Below are 13,950 nucleotides of genomic sequence, written 5' to 3'. Positions count from 1 at the left end.
TTTTTTTTTTTTTTTTTTTTTTTTTTTTTTTTTTTGAGACTGAGTCTGGCTCTGTAGCCCAGGCTGGAGTGCGGTGGCCGGATCTCAGCTCACTGCAAGCTCCGCCTCGCGGGTTCCCGCCATTCTCCTGCCTCAGCCTCCCGAGTAGCTGGGACTACAGGCGCCCGCCACTTCGCCCGGCTAGTTTTTTGTATTTTTTAGTAGAGACGGGGTTTCACCGTGTTAGCCAGGATGGTCTCGATCTCCTGACCTCGTGATCCACCCACCTCGGCCTCCCAAAGTGCTGGGATTACAGGCTTGAGCCACCGCGCCCGGCCTTTTTCTTTTTTTTTTGAGACAGAGTCTCGCTCTGTCCCCCCAGGCTGGAGTGCAGTGGCTCGATCTGGGCTCACTGCAAGCTCCGCCTCCCGGGTTTATGCCATTCTCGTGCCTCAGCGACCTGAGTAGCTGGGACTGCAGGCACGCGCCACCACGCCCGGCTAATTTTTGTATTTTTAATAGAGACGGTGTTTCACCACATTGGTCAGGCTGGTCTCGAACTCCTGACCTCGTGATCTGCCCACCTTGGCCCCCCAAAGTGCTGGGATTGCAGGCGTGAGCCATTGCGCGTGGCCCCGATTTTCTTCCTTTTAACTTCTATTTTTGGTTTTGGAGTACATGTGCAGGTTTGCTACATAGGTAAAATTGTGTCATGAAGGTTTGATGTGCAGATTATTATTTCACTGAAGTACTAAGCATAGCACCAGACAGGTATTTTTTCTGATTGTTGTAGAGGACTGTGCTCGCAAACGAGATGTTCCCAATAAACCCTGCTCTTGCAAACAAAGCAGGACATTCCTTCTCTGCAAACAAGAAGGATAAAGGAGCCAGCTGTAAACAGCGGACTCTGGGAACTGGTCAATGTTTACTGATCTTGCGAGTCAAGGAAAGGTCAGAGAAGCAACACATGTCCTGTGACTTGGCAATGTTCCACAAACGGCTGGATAAAATAAAGCAGAGTGTGCCGTTTGGGGCGGCCGCCATGTATGTCTTGTCCTGTGTTGTCTTGTGTGTTCATTCCTTTGTTTAGGAAACACGCGGACCCCAACAGATTGTCTTTTTTTTTTTTTTTTTCTTGACAGTATCTCACTCTGTTGCCCTGGTTAAAGTGCATTGGCACAATCTCAGCTCACTGCAACCTCCGCTTCCTGAAGTCAAGCGATTCTTGTGCCTCAGCCTCCCGTGTAGCTGGTACTATAGGCATAGGCCACTATGCCCTGCTAATGTCTGCATTTTCAGTAGAGACCAGGTTTCGCCATGTTGGCCAGCCTTGTCTTGAACTACTGACCTCAGATGATCCACCTGCCTTTGCCTCCCAAAGTGGTGGGATTACAGGCATGAGCCACCACTTCTGGCTCCTTTTTGTCTTTTCATCCTCCCCCTTCAACTCAGCCTTAGTGCTTCTTTTCCATTCTTTGTGTCCATGTGTTCTTAACATTTAACTTACTTATAAATGAGAACATGCAATTGTTTTTCTGTTTCTGCATTAGTTTTCTAAGGATAATAGTTGCCGGCTCCCTCCATGCTGTTGCACAGAGCATGATCCTGTTCTTTTTTTCATGGCCACATAGTATCCCATGATTTATATGTGCTATATTTTGTTTTTATTGAATGTTTTATTTTAATTATTTTTCAGAGACAGGTCTCATTCTGTCACTCAGGCTGAAGTGCAGTGGTGTTATGTCTCCTCACTGCAGCCTCAACCTCCTGGGCTTGAGCAGTCCTCCTACCTCAGCCCCCCAAGTAGCTGGGACTACAGGTGTGCACCACCATGCCCAGCTAATTTTTCTTTTTATAGTTTTTGGAGAGATGGAGTTTTGCCATTTTGCCCAGGCTGGTCTCGAACTCCTGAGCTCTGGCAATCTACTTGCTTTGGCCTGCCAAAGTGTTGGATTACAGGCATGAGCCACCATTCCTGCCTATACCATATTTTCTTTATCCAGTTTTCCACTGATAGGCATTTAAGTTGGTTCCATGTCTTTGCTGTTGGGAACAGTGCTGCAATTAGCATGCATGTGCATCATGTGTTTTTTGATAGAATAGCTTGTATTTCTTTGGGTATATACCCAATTGTGAGGTTGCTAAGTGGCAAATTCTGTTTTTAGTTCTGTGAGGAATCACCACACTGCTTTTCACAATGGTTGAACTAATTTACACTTTGACCAGCAGGGTATAAGCATTTTCTTTTCTCTGCAACCTTGCCAGCATCTGTTACTGACTTGTTAAATATAGCCCTTCTGACTGGTGTGAGATGGTATCCCATTGTGGTTTTTGAAAATATTTCTCTAATGATTAGTACTGAGCATTTTATTTTATTTTATTTATTTATTTATTTTTGAGACGGAGTCTCGCTGTGTCGCCCAGGCTGGAGTGCGGTGGCACGATCTCGGCTCACTGCAAGCTCCGCCTCCCGGGTTCACGCCATTCTCCTGCCTCAGCCTCCGAGTAGCTGGGACTACAGGCGCCCGCCACCTCGCCCGGCTAGTTTTTTGTATTTTTAGTAGAGACGGGGTTTCACCATGTTAGCCAGGATGGTCTCGATCTCCTGACCTCGTGATCCACCCGCCTCGGCCTCCCAAAGTGCTGGGATTACAGGCTTGAGCCATCGCGCCCGGCCAGTACTGAGCATTTTAAAACAATGGTTGTTAGCCACATGTAAGTCTTGTTTTGAAAAGCATCTGGGCTGGGCATGGTGGCTCACGCCTGTAATCCCAGCACTTTGGGAGGCCAAGGCGGGCAGATCACCTAAGTTCGGGAGTTTGAGACTTGCCTGACCAACATGGAGAAACCCCATCCCTGCTAAAAATATTAAAAAATTAGCCAGGTGTGTGGGCATATGCCTGTAATCCCAGCTACTCGGGAGACTGAGGCAGGAGAATCACTTGAACCCAGAAGGTGGAGGTTGTGGTGAGCTGAGATCGTACCACTGCACTCCAGCCTAGGCAACAAGAGTGAAACTTTGTCTGAAAAGAAAGAAGGAAAGAAGAAAGAAAGAAAGAGAGAGACAGAGAGAGAGAGAGGAGAGAAAGAGAAAGACAAAAGAAAGGAAAGAAAGAAAAGAAAAAGAAAGAAAAGAAAAGAAAGAAAGAGAAGCGGGGAGAGGGAGGGGGAGGGAGGAAGGAAGGAAGGGAAGGAAGGGAAGGAAGGAAAAGCAAGAAAAGCATCTGTTTGGCCAGGTGCAGTGGATCACGGCTGTAATCCCAGCATTTTGGGAGGCTGAGGGAGGTGGATCATTTGAGGTCAGCTCTAGACCAGCCTAGTCAACATGGCAAAATTCTGTCTCTACTGAAAATACAAAAATTAGCTGAGTGTGGTGCTGCACACCTGTAGTCCCAGCTACTCTGAGGCAAGAGAATTGCTTGAACCTTGAGCCAGAGGTTGCAGTGAGCTGAGATCATTCCACTGCACTCTAGCCTGGGCAACAGAGTGAGACTCATTCTCCAAAGGAAAAAAAAAAGCTTCTATTTATATCCTTTGCCTACTTTTTAGTGAGGTTGTTTTTTTCTTGTAAACTTAAGTTCCTAATGGATTCTGCGTATTAGACCTTTGTCAGAAGCATGGTTTGCAAATATTTTCTTTTTTTCTGTAGGTTGTCTGTTTCCTATGTTAATAGTTTCCTTTGCTGTAAAGAGCTCTTTAGTTAGGTCTCATTTGTCAATTTTTGCTTTTGTTGCAATTGCTTTTGGTATCTTCATTATAAAATATTTGCCAGTTCCTATGTCTAGTTCCTATTTCTTAGGTTATTTATCTTGCAGGGTTTAAAAAAATAATAATTTTGGCCGGGCGCAGTGGCTTACGCCTGTAATTCCAGCACTTTGGGAGGTTGAGACAGGTGGATCATCTGAGGTCAGGAGTTCGAGACCAACTTGACCAATATGGTGAAACACCGTCTCTACTAAAAATACAAAATCAGCCAGGCATGGTGGCGCGTGCCTGTGATTCCAGCTACTCGGGAGGCTGAAGCAGGAGAATCGCTTGAACCCAGAAGGCGGAGGTTGCAGTGAGCCAAGATTGCGCCATTGCACTCCAGCCTGGGCAACAAAGTGAAACTCCATCTCAAATAATAATAATAATAATAATAATAATAATAATAATAATTTTAAGTTTTACATTTAAGTCTTTAATTCGTCTTGAGTTGATTTTTATATATGGTTTAAGGAAGGGGTCCAGTTTCCATCTTTTACGTAGTCCTAGCTAGTTATTCCAGCACCATCTATTAAATAAAAAATTCTTCCCACTTTCCTCTTGTCAGCTTTGTTGAAGTTCAGATGGTTGTAGATGTGTGGCATAAGGAAGGGGTCCAGGTTCAGTCTTCTACATAGGGGTAGCTAGTTATAGCAGCACCATTTATGGAATTCTTCCCACACTCCTCTTGTTAGCTTTGTCGAAGATCAGATGGTTGTAATGTTATGACATTATTTCTGGGCTCTCTGTTTTGTTGCATTTGTCTATCAATCTGTTTTTGTATCAGTATCATGGTGCTTTGGTTACTGTAGCTCTGTTGTATAGTTTGAAGTGGGGTAATGTAATGCCTCCCGCTCTGTTCTTTTTGGTTAGGATTGCCTTGGCTATTTGGGTTCTTTTTCAGTTTCATATAAATTGTAAACTAGTGTTTTTTGTTTTTTGTTTTTTTTAGAATGTTATTTTGTAGTTTGATAGGAATAGTAACAAATTGTTAAATTTATTTTGGCAGTATGGCCACTTTAATGATACTGATCTTTTCTATGCATGAGCATAAAATGGTTTTTTATTTGCTTGTGTCACCTCTGACTTTTTTTTTTTTTTTTTTGGATGGAGTCTCACTCTGTCACCCAAGGCTGGAGTGCGGTGGCGCGATCTCGGATCACTGCATCCTTCACCTCCTGGGTTCAAGCAATTCTCTGCCTCAGCCTCCCGAGTAGCTGGGATTACAGGCGCCCACCACCATGCCCGGCTAATTTTTGTATTTTTAGTAGAGATGGGGTTTTGCCATATTGGCCAGGCTGGTCTTCAACTCCTGACCTCAGGTGATCTGCCTGCCTCGGCCTCTTAAAACTGAAAATCGTGTTTAGTATGTTGGGAGGCAGTACTTCTGAACACCAGTCACATTGCCCTTTTGAGTATATGGTTGAAGGACATGTTTTTTGTTTTTTTTTTTTTTTGAGGCGGAGTCTTGCTCTGTCGCCCAGGCTGGAGTGCAGTGGCCGGATCTCGGCTCACTGCAAGCTCCGCCTCCCGGGTTTACGCCATTCTCCTGCCTCAGCCTCCTGAGTAGCTGGGACTACAGGCGCCCGCCACCTCGCCCGGCTAGTTTTTTGTATTTTTTAGTAGAGACGGGGTTTCCCCGTGTTAGCCAGGATGGTCTCGATCTCCTGACCTCGTGATCCGCCCGTCTCGGCCTCGCAAAGTGCTGGGATTACAGGCTTGAGCCACCGCGCCCGGCCGAAGGACATGTTTAAAGAAAAATTATTACAGCATGCCAGTTTCTAATTTTTCCAAGGAATTATAATCCCAGAATGTTGAGTATTGGTCTTCTATCTTTTCTGGCTTGTGGGATTTCTGCTTAGAGTTCCACTGTTAGTCTGATGGGCTTCTCTTTGTAGATTACTTGGCCTTTCTCTCCGGCTGCCCTCATCATTTTTTCCTGAATTTCAGCCTTGAAGAATGTGATGATTCTATGTATTGAGGTTGGTTTTCTCATGGAGTATCTTACTGGGTTCTCTGGACTTTCTGAATTAAAATGTTGGACTCTCTTGTTAGGTTAGAAAAGTTCTTCTGGGTGATATCCTAAAGTATATTTTTCAAGTTGGTTCCATTCTCCCCATCTCTTTAAGGTATCCCAGTCAGATGCAGGTTGCCTTTTTACATAATCACATAGTTCTCAGAGATTTGTTTCATTTCTTTTTGCTTCAACCTTGTCTGCATGTCTCATTTCAGCAAGATAGTCTTCAAGCTCTGAATTCTTTCCTCTGCTTGGTCTACTCGATTATTGAGGAACCAAAAAGCACAGTTCAGTTCATTTATGTTCCTCTCTAAACTGGTTATTCAGGTTAACAGCTCCTGTAATGTTTTTCATGGTTCTTAGCATCTTTTCATTGGGTTAGGACATGCTGTCTTAGCTCAGCAAAGTTCACTGTTACCCACCTTCTGAAGCCTACTTCTGTTAATTCATCTCTCTCAGCTTCTGCCCAGTTCTGTTTCATTGCTGGAGAGGTGTTGCAATCATTTGGAGAAGAAGAGGCATTCTGGCTTTTTAAGTCTTCAGCATTCTTGTGTGGATTCTTTCTCATCTTTGTGAGTTTACCTAACTTCAATCTTTGAGAATGCTGAAATTTGGATAAGGTTTTTTGGGAACTTTTTTGTTGATGCTGTTGTTGTTTTTGTTTTTTTTTTTTTTTTTTTTTTTTTTTGAGACGGAGTCTCGCTCTGTCGCCCAGGCTGGAGTGCAGTGGCCGGATCTCAGCTCACTGCAAGCTCCGCCTCCCGGGTTCACGCCATTCTCCGGCCTCAGCCTCCCGAGTAGCTGGGACTACAGGTGCCCGCCACCTCACCCGGCTATTTTTTGTATTTCTTAGTAGAGACGGGGTTTCACCGTGTTAGCCAGGATGGTCTCGATCTCCTGACCTCGTGATCCGCCCATCTCGGCCTCCCAAAGTGCTGGGATTACAGGCTTGAGCCACCGCGCCCGGCCCAATGCTGTTGTTGTTATTGCTTTCTGTTTGTTTTTCTTTTAACAGTCAGGGCTGTCTTCTGTAGGGCTGCTGAAATTTGCTTGGGGTTTACTCCAGACCATATTTGCCTGGGTCCATCCCACACCTGGAGATGTCACCAGTGGAGGCTGCAGAACAGCAGAGATGACTAGTCGCCTACTTCTTCCTCTGGAATCTTTGTTGCAGAGAAGCACCGACCTGATGACAGTGGGAACACTCCTGTATATGTTGTCTGATGATGTCTGTTGGGAGGTCTCCCCATCAGGATGCATGGGATTGGGGAACCACTTAACAGTGCACTCTAGCTGCCCTTTGGTGGAAAGGGTTTGCTAAACTGGGAAGAATTCCACGCATCGAAAGTGCCTAGATTCCTCAGAGCCAGCTTAGGAAAAGACTAAGTCCTCAGAAACCATCTCATTTTTACTGTTTTATGTGTTTCTTGTAGATATGTTTTTTTCTCATTTCCTGTTTCACTGCCTTAATTTTTGTGTATTTTAATTTTGTTGTGACACGCTTTATTTTTTCATTTTGTTTTGCATACTATCCATAAATATAATGTAATCATCTTGACATCTAATGTAACTGTGTTGAAAAATGGAGATTAAACATCTTTTTTTTTTTTTTTTTTTTTTTGAGACAGAGTCTCGCTGTGTCGCCCAGGCTGGAGTGCAGTGGCCGGATCTCAGCTCACTGCAAGCTCCGCCTCCCGGGTTTTTACGCCATTCTCCTGCCTCAGCCTCCCGAGTAGCTGGGACTACAGGCGCCCGCCACCTCGCCCGGCTAGTTTTTCGTATTTTTTAGTAGAGACGGGGTTTCACCGTGTTAGCCAGGATGGGAAAAATGGAGATTAAACATCTTAAAGTTAAAACAATATATTTTAATCTCATACACCTTCAGTTAAATATAAAACCTATACTGTTATGTTTTCCAGTTTGTTATTAATATTACAAATCATATTATCTTACATTACCATTATGATAATGCTATGAAATTCAGTTTTTGCATATGTGTGTATCTTTCCCAGAAAATAATGTATCTAATATGATTATTGTTTTGTTGAATTTTGTTATTTTCAGTAGAAGCAGCTGCTTTCAGCGTATGTAGGGCATATGGAGTGCCAATATACTTTTTCAGAATTTGGCTATTTTTGAAGGTTTTTATCTTTCTATTTGGCAGACAGATGTGCTGATGGTATTATAGTTACTTGATTACTGTTTTTTTCAGGACTTTGACTATATTATACAGTTCCCTTCTGGCCTGAAAAAATTTGTTGACAATTTACTGGCTGTCTAATAAGACTATGCTTGCAAATGACACATCACTTTTATCTTGTAGCTCCTAAGATTCTCTTCTTGTCTGTGACTTTGAAATGGTGCTTTTATATGTGTTTGTTATAAATATATCTTTGTGTGTATCTTAGTTTTTTTGTTGAGCTTCTTCATTTCTATATCAGTTTTTCTTTCAAGAGTTTTCAGTTATTCTTTGTTGTATTTTTTTTACATCCAGTTCCTGTTTTTTTGATATTTTAAATATTTTTGTTCTTCCCGTGTTTTGATTTTTGTGGTTCTCATTGTTTCTCTTTCACCCATTGAGTATTATTCAATTTATTTTCCTTTTTTAACATAAATGTATGTATTTCTTTTATGATGTTTTTCTGAAAATGCTGTAATTTTTTGGTGGAACCACATTGCCCTATTTTTTAATACATTGTAGTCTTCAAATGAAATTTGTACATTAGAAAAAGTTACCTGTCACAATCTTTATAAGGTAGCTTTGTCCTGGTATAGTCCGAAAACTGTTGTCTTGTCTTGGTTAGAGATTCTGGGAGTCTCTCAAACGGATTCTTTTTTTTTTTTTTTTTTTTTTTTTGAGACGGAGTCTCGCTGTGTCTCCTAGGCTGGAGTGCAGTGGCGTGATCTCGGCTCACTGCAAACTCCGCCTCCCGGGTTCACGCCATTCTCCCGCCTCAGCCTCCCAAGTAGCTGGGACTACAGGCGCCCGCCACCATGCCCAGCTAGTTTTTTGTATTTTTAGTAGAGACGGGGTTTCACCATGTTAGCCAGGATAGTCTCGATCTCCTGACCTTGTGATCCACCCGCCTCGGCCTCCCAAAGTGCTGGGATTACAGGCTTGAGCCACCACACCCGGCCTCAAACGGATTCTTAGAATGAGTCTTGTCAATAATTTTGTGTTTATTTTTTAGTTAAAGGCATTTATTTGTGTTTCTTCTTAATAGTAATCACTTGCTACACTTCTTTTCTGTCTTTGATACTGCAGTCTCTCTGCTGCTTTAAAATTTAACTGTAGTTTCAGCAGACTTAAACTGTCATTCCAAAGTATGCCACCATTTCTTTCAGCACTATGTGTTATAAAAAAACAGAAACCAATGTCTGAAAAGGCCTCTAAAAGCAAGTAATGAAGATATATGAGCTGGTATTTACCTTTATTTAAAAAAGCCAAAAGTTGGCAGTTTTCTTCTAAAGGCACTATGTTATATTGGGGACCAGAAAGAGCAGTTTTAGGTAAACCTAAGAGACTTTTCTTTTTCTTCTATGTCACTCTTTGCATTGTGCTCACCTGGGGCACTTCACAAACTTAACTCATTTATAAACTTTCCTCACACGTATTTTGGTTAGTGTTTTTGTTACATTTATATGTCTATAAAGAAATTAGGGCTTTTGATATTTTGCTTTGCCATCTTCTTTAGTTTGTATAATTTTATAGGTGAGATTTGTAAACTATATTAATCTGAGCCTAGTAAGTGATTTGTCATTTTTATTTCTTTCAGTTGTATGTTCTCATTTTGCCCAAGACTTTAGGCCAGAGCAAGACATAAAAAATTCTTTCCAAAAAGTGGTACTGAGAAGATATGGAAAATGTGGACATGAGAATTTACAATTAACAAAAGGCCGTAAGAGTGCAGATGAGTGTAATGTGCACAAAGAAGGTTGTGATGGACTAAACCAGTGTTTGACAACTACCAAGAGCAAAATATTTCAATGTCCTAAATATGTGAAAGTCATTCATAAATTTTCAAATTCAAATAGAAATAAGACATACTGGAAAGAAATTTTTCAAATGTAAAAAATGTGACAAATTATTTTTTATGGTTTTATACCTAACTCAACATAGAAGATTTTTCTATTAGAGAGAATTCCTACCAATGTGAAGAATGTGGGAGTCTTTAACTGGTTCTCACCCCTTACTAGACGCAGGGGAATTCATACTGGAGAGAAACCCTACAAATGTGAAGAATGTGGCAAAGCTTTCAAGCAGTCTTCAACCCTTACTACACATGAGATAATTTATACAAGAGAGGAACCCTACAGATGTGAGGAATGTGGCAAAGCCTTTAACTGGTCCTCACACCTTACTACATGTAAGTTCATTCATGCTGGAGAGAAACCCTACAAATGTGAAGAATGTGGCAAAGGCTTTAACTGTTCTTCAACTCTTACTAAACACAAGAGAATTCATACTGGAGAGAAACCCTACAAATATGAAGAATGAGGCAAAGCCTTTAACTTGTTCTCAACTCTTACTAAACATAAGATAATTCATACTGGAGAGAAACCCTACAGATTTGAAGAACGTGGCAAAAGCTGTAACTGGTCCTCAACTCTTACTAAACGTAAGATAATTCATACTGGAGAGAAACTCATCAAATGTGAAGAATGTGGCAAAGCTTTTAGTAAGTCCTCAACTCTTGCTAAACATAAGATAATTCATACTAAAGAGAAACCCTTCAAATATGAAGAATGTGGCAAAGCTTTTAACCAATCTTCAACTCTTACACATAAAATCATGCTGGAGAGAAACCCTACAAATGTAAAGAATGTGGCAAAGGCTTTAACTGGTCCTCAACCCTTACTAAATATAAGAGAATTCATACCAGAGAGAAACCCTACAGATGTGGCCAAGCATTTAATGAGTCCTCAAATCTTACTATGAATAATATAATTCATACTAAAGAGAAACCCTTCAAATGTGAAGAATGTGGCAAAGCCTTTAACCAGTCCTTACAACTTACTGCACGTAAGGCAATTCATACTGGAGAGAAACCCCACAAATGTGAAGAATGTGGCAACACTTTTAGCTGAACCTCAATCCTTACTACAAATAAGAAAATTCATACTGGAGAGAAACTCTACAAGTGTGAAGAATGTGGCAAAGCCTTTTAACAAGTCCTCAATTCTTCACATACATAAGATAATTCATACTGGATTGAAACTCTACAAACAAGAAAAAGGTAACAATGCTTTTGACAACACCTCAAACTTTTCTAAACCAGAAAGTTCATACTAGAGAGAAACCATACAAGTGTGCAGAATGTGGAAAAGCCTTTAACCAGTCCTGAATTTTTTTTTTTTTTTGAGACATAGTCTTGCTCTGTTATCCAGGCTGGAGTGCAGTTGCGCAATCTCGGTCCACTGCAGCCTCTGCCTCCTGGATTCTGGTGATTCTCCTGCCTCAGCCTCCCGAGTAGCTGGGATTACAGGTGCCTGCCACCACACCCAGCTAATTTTTTTTGTATATTTAGTAGAGACGGAGTTTCACCTTGTTGACCAGGATGGTCTCAATCTCTTGACCTTGTGATCTGCCTGCCTCAGCCTGCCAAAGTGCTGGGATTAAAGGCATGAGCCACCGTGCGCGGCCCCCTTTAGGTTGCTTTGGTGTACCCATTCTGTCTGCCGTTAGAACAGTACTTAGGAGGTTTTAAGTCTGGAAGTTAATTGGAACCATTTTCTAAGGTGAAATGTTTGAGCGTGGGCCATAAGAGCAGGATATAGAGCTCCAACCAGCACACTTCCTCCATTAAGAAGGAAGATGTAATCATTGCCTACATGCTACCATTACAGTTTTTCCAGAGATCCATTCTTTGGGGAGCCAGGCAGATCACACAAGTTTAGAATGTCAAAGTGGAGTCACAAGTAGCTAACTAAGGCTGTGTGGGTAATTGTGGTTAAATCCCATCACTTCGTTTATCCAGTTCCATGGCTCGGAGGGCTACACCTACAACTGTGGGTGCCACATTTAACATGCTGCTGGGAGCCAGGAACAAAGGAGAAAAAACAGTCGAGATGCTTCAGCTGTTTTTTCCTCTACCCTGGGTCACACTGAAAGGAGGGAGACTAAAAAGACGCTTTTATTATCACTTCTTTTGCTTTCTTTTTTTTTTTTTTTTTCCCCTGTGATGATGTCTCACTCTGTTGCCCAGGCTAGAGTGCAGTAGCATGATCTCGGCTCTCTGCAGCTACTGCCTCCTTCAAGCGATTCTCCTGCCTCAGCCTGCCAAGTAGCTGGGATTACAGGCATGTGCCACCACACTTGGCTAATTCTTGTATTTTTAGTAAAGATGGGGTTTTGCCATGTTGGCCAGGCTGATCTTGAACTCCTGACCTCAGGTGATCCACCTGCCTTGGCCTCCCAAAGTACTGGGATTACAGGTGTGAGCTACTGAGCCTGACCTATTTTCACTTCTTTTTCTAAGTTGGTAACAGATCAACTTCAGCAACCCTCTGAAGTACACTCAAACACTGGAACTCCTTTAACTTCAGGACTTTTAAAAGTGACTTTTCTTTTTTTAAATAAGGGGATGACATTTATAGTAAACTTTTTTAAGTGTTATAAGACACACCCAGCTTTTTTTTTTTTTTTTTTCATTTTCTTTTTTTTTTTTTTTTTTTTTTTTTTTTTTTTTTTNAAAGTGACTTTTCTTTTTTTAAATAAGGGGATGACATTTATAGTAAACTTTTTTAAGTGTTATAAGACACACCCAGCTTTTTTTTTTTTTTTTTTTATTTTTTTTTTTTTTTTTTTTTTTTTTTTTTTTTTTTTTGTTTTTTTTTTTGAGACGGAGTCTCGCTCTGTGGCCCAGGCTGGAGTGCAGTGGCCGGATCTCAGCTCACTGCAAGCTCCGCCTCCTGGGTTTACGCCATTCTCCTGCCTCAGCCTCCCGAGTAGCTGGGACTACAGGTGCCCGCCACCTCGCCCGGCTAGTTTTTTGTATTTTTTTTAGTAGAGACGGGGTTTCACCGGGTTAGCCAGGATGGTCTCGATCTCCTGACCTCGTGATCCGTCCGTCTCGGCCTCCCAAAGTGCTGGGATTACAGGCTTGAGCCACCGCGCCCGGCCTTCTTTTTTTTTAAGACTGAGTTTCACTCTTGTTGCCCAGGCTGGAGTGTGATGGTGTGACATCACCTCACTGCAACTTCTGCCTCCCAGGATCAAGTGATTCTCTTGCCTCAGTCTCCCCAGTAGCTGGGATTACAGGCACCCATCACCATGCCCAACTAATTTTTGTATTTTTCATAGAGACAGGGTTTCATTATGTTGACCAGGCTCTCTTGAACTTGTGACCTCAGGTGATCTGCCCACCTGGGCCTCCCAAAGTGGTGGGATTACAGGCATGAGCCACTGTGCCTGACCCAACCCAGCTTTTTTAACAGTCATATCAGGAAGGCCTATAGAGAATAACTCCACAAAATTAGAAAGCAACTTCTGGTGGAACCATGTAATAATCCCTCTTATTTGGGGCCACCTCAATTTCCCTTCTCATTACAAGATCTTAGGAAGTAAAAGAAGACAGGCTGATTTTCTGACAACCCCAATAGGTATATAGAAGCATTCCTGAATTTAACTCAGGTGGTTTACCTCCCATGAAAGGATGTTATGCTGCTTCTAAAACAAACCCTAACCACAGCTGAAAAGCAGGCAGCTCTGCAGGCAGCAAAGGATTTTGGAGATGAGCAACATATCTCCTATAATACACCAAAAAGGAAAAAAGGAGATAGAGAAAGTGAAGAAATAGCAGAAACACCATTCCAAATAGGAAGCAAAGCAGTAACTCTTTTTTTTTTTTTTTTTTTTTTTTTTGAGGTGGAGTCTAGGTTGGTCCCTAGGTTGGAGTGCAGTGGCGCGATCTCAGCTCACTGCAACCTCTGCCTCCCAGGTTCAAGCAATTCTCCTGCCTCAGCCTCCTGAGTAGCTGGGATTATAGGCATGCCCCACCACACCCAACTAATTTTGTATTTTTAGTAGAGATGAGGTTTCTCCATGTTGGTCAGGCTGGTGTTGAACTCCCAACCTCAGGTGATCCACCTGCCTCGGCCTCCCAATGTGCTAAGATTACAGACATGAGCCACCATGCCTGGCCAGAAGCAGTTCCTCTTAACAACCCTGATTGGAACTCCAATACCTCTGCAGAGGAATAAAAAAAAAA

General features: G+C 42.2%; 1 protein-coding gene and 1 pseudogene across 1 annotated transcript in view; one reads left to right on the top strand and one right to left on the bottom strand.

Moving 5' to 3' along the window:
- Nucleotides 1–13,950, bottom strand: part of LOC112611883 — a 272,327-nt pseudogene that overhangs the window by 132,488 nt on the left and 125,889 nt on the right.
- Nucleotides 1–13,950, top strand: part of LOC112612816 (zinc finger protein 43-like) — a 108,532-nt gene that overhangs the window by 93,252 nt on the left and 1,330 nt on the right. Inside the window, 3 exon segments of the mRNA XM_025367746.1 lie at nucleotides 9,910–10,527; nucleotides 10,530–10,903; nucleotides 10,905–10,950. Coding sequence (XP_025223531.1) covers nucleotides 9,910–10,527; nucleotides 10,530–10,903; nucleotides 10,905–10,950 — 1,038 coding nt within the window.

Source organism: Theropithecus gelada, chromosome 19 (assembly GCF_003255815.1).
Source record: "Theropithecus gelada isolate Dixy chromosome 19, Tgel_1.0, whole genome shotgun sequence".
In the NCBI taxonomy this organism is placed as follows: Eukaryota; Metazoa; Chordata; class Mammalia; order Primates; family Cercopithecidae; genus Theropithecus; species Theropithecus gelada.
This window is presented reverse-complemented; position numbering and strand designations above follow the sequence as displayed.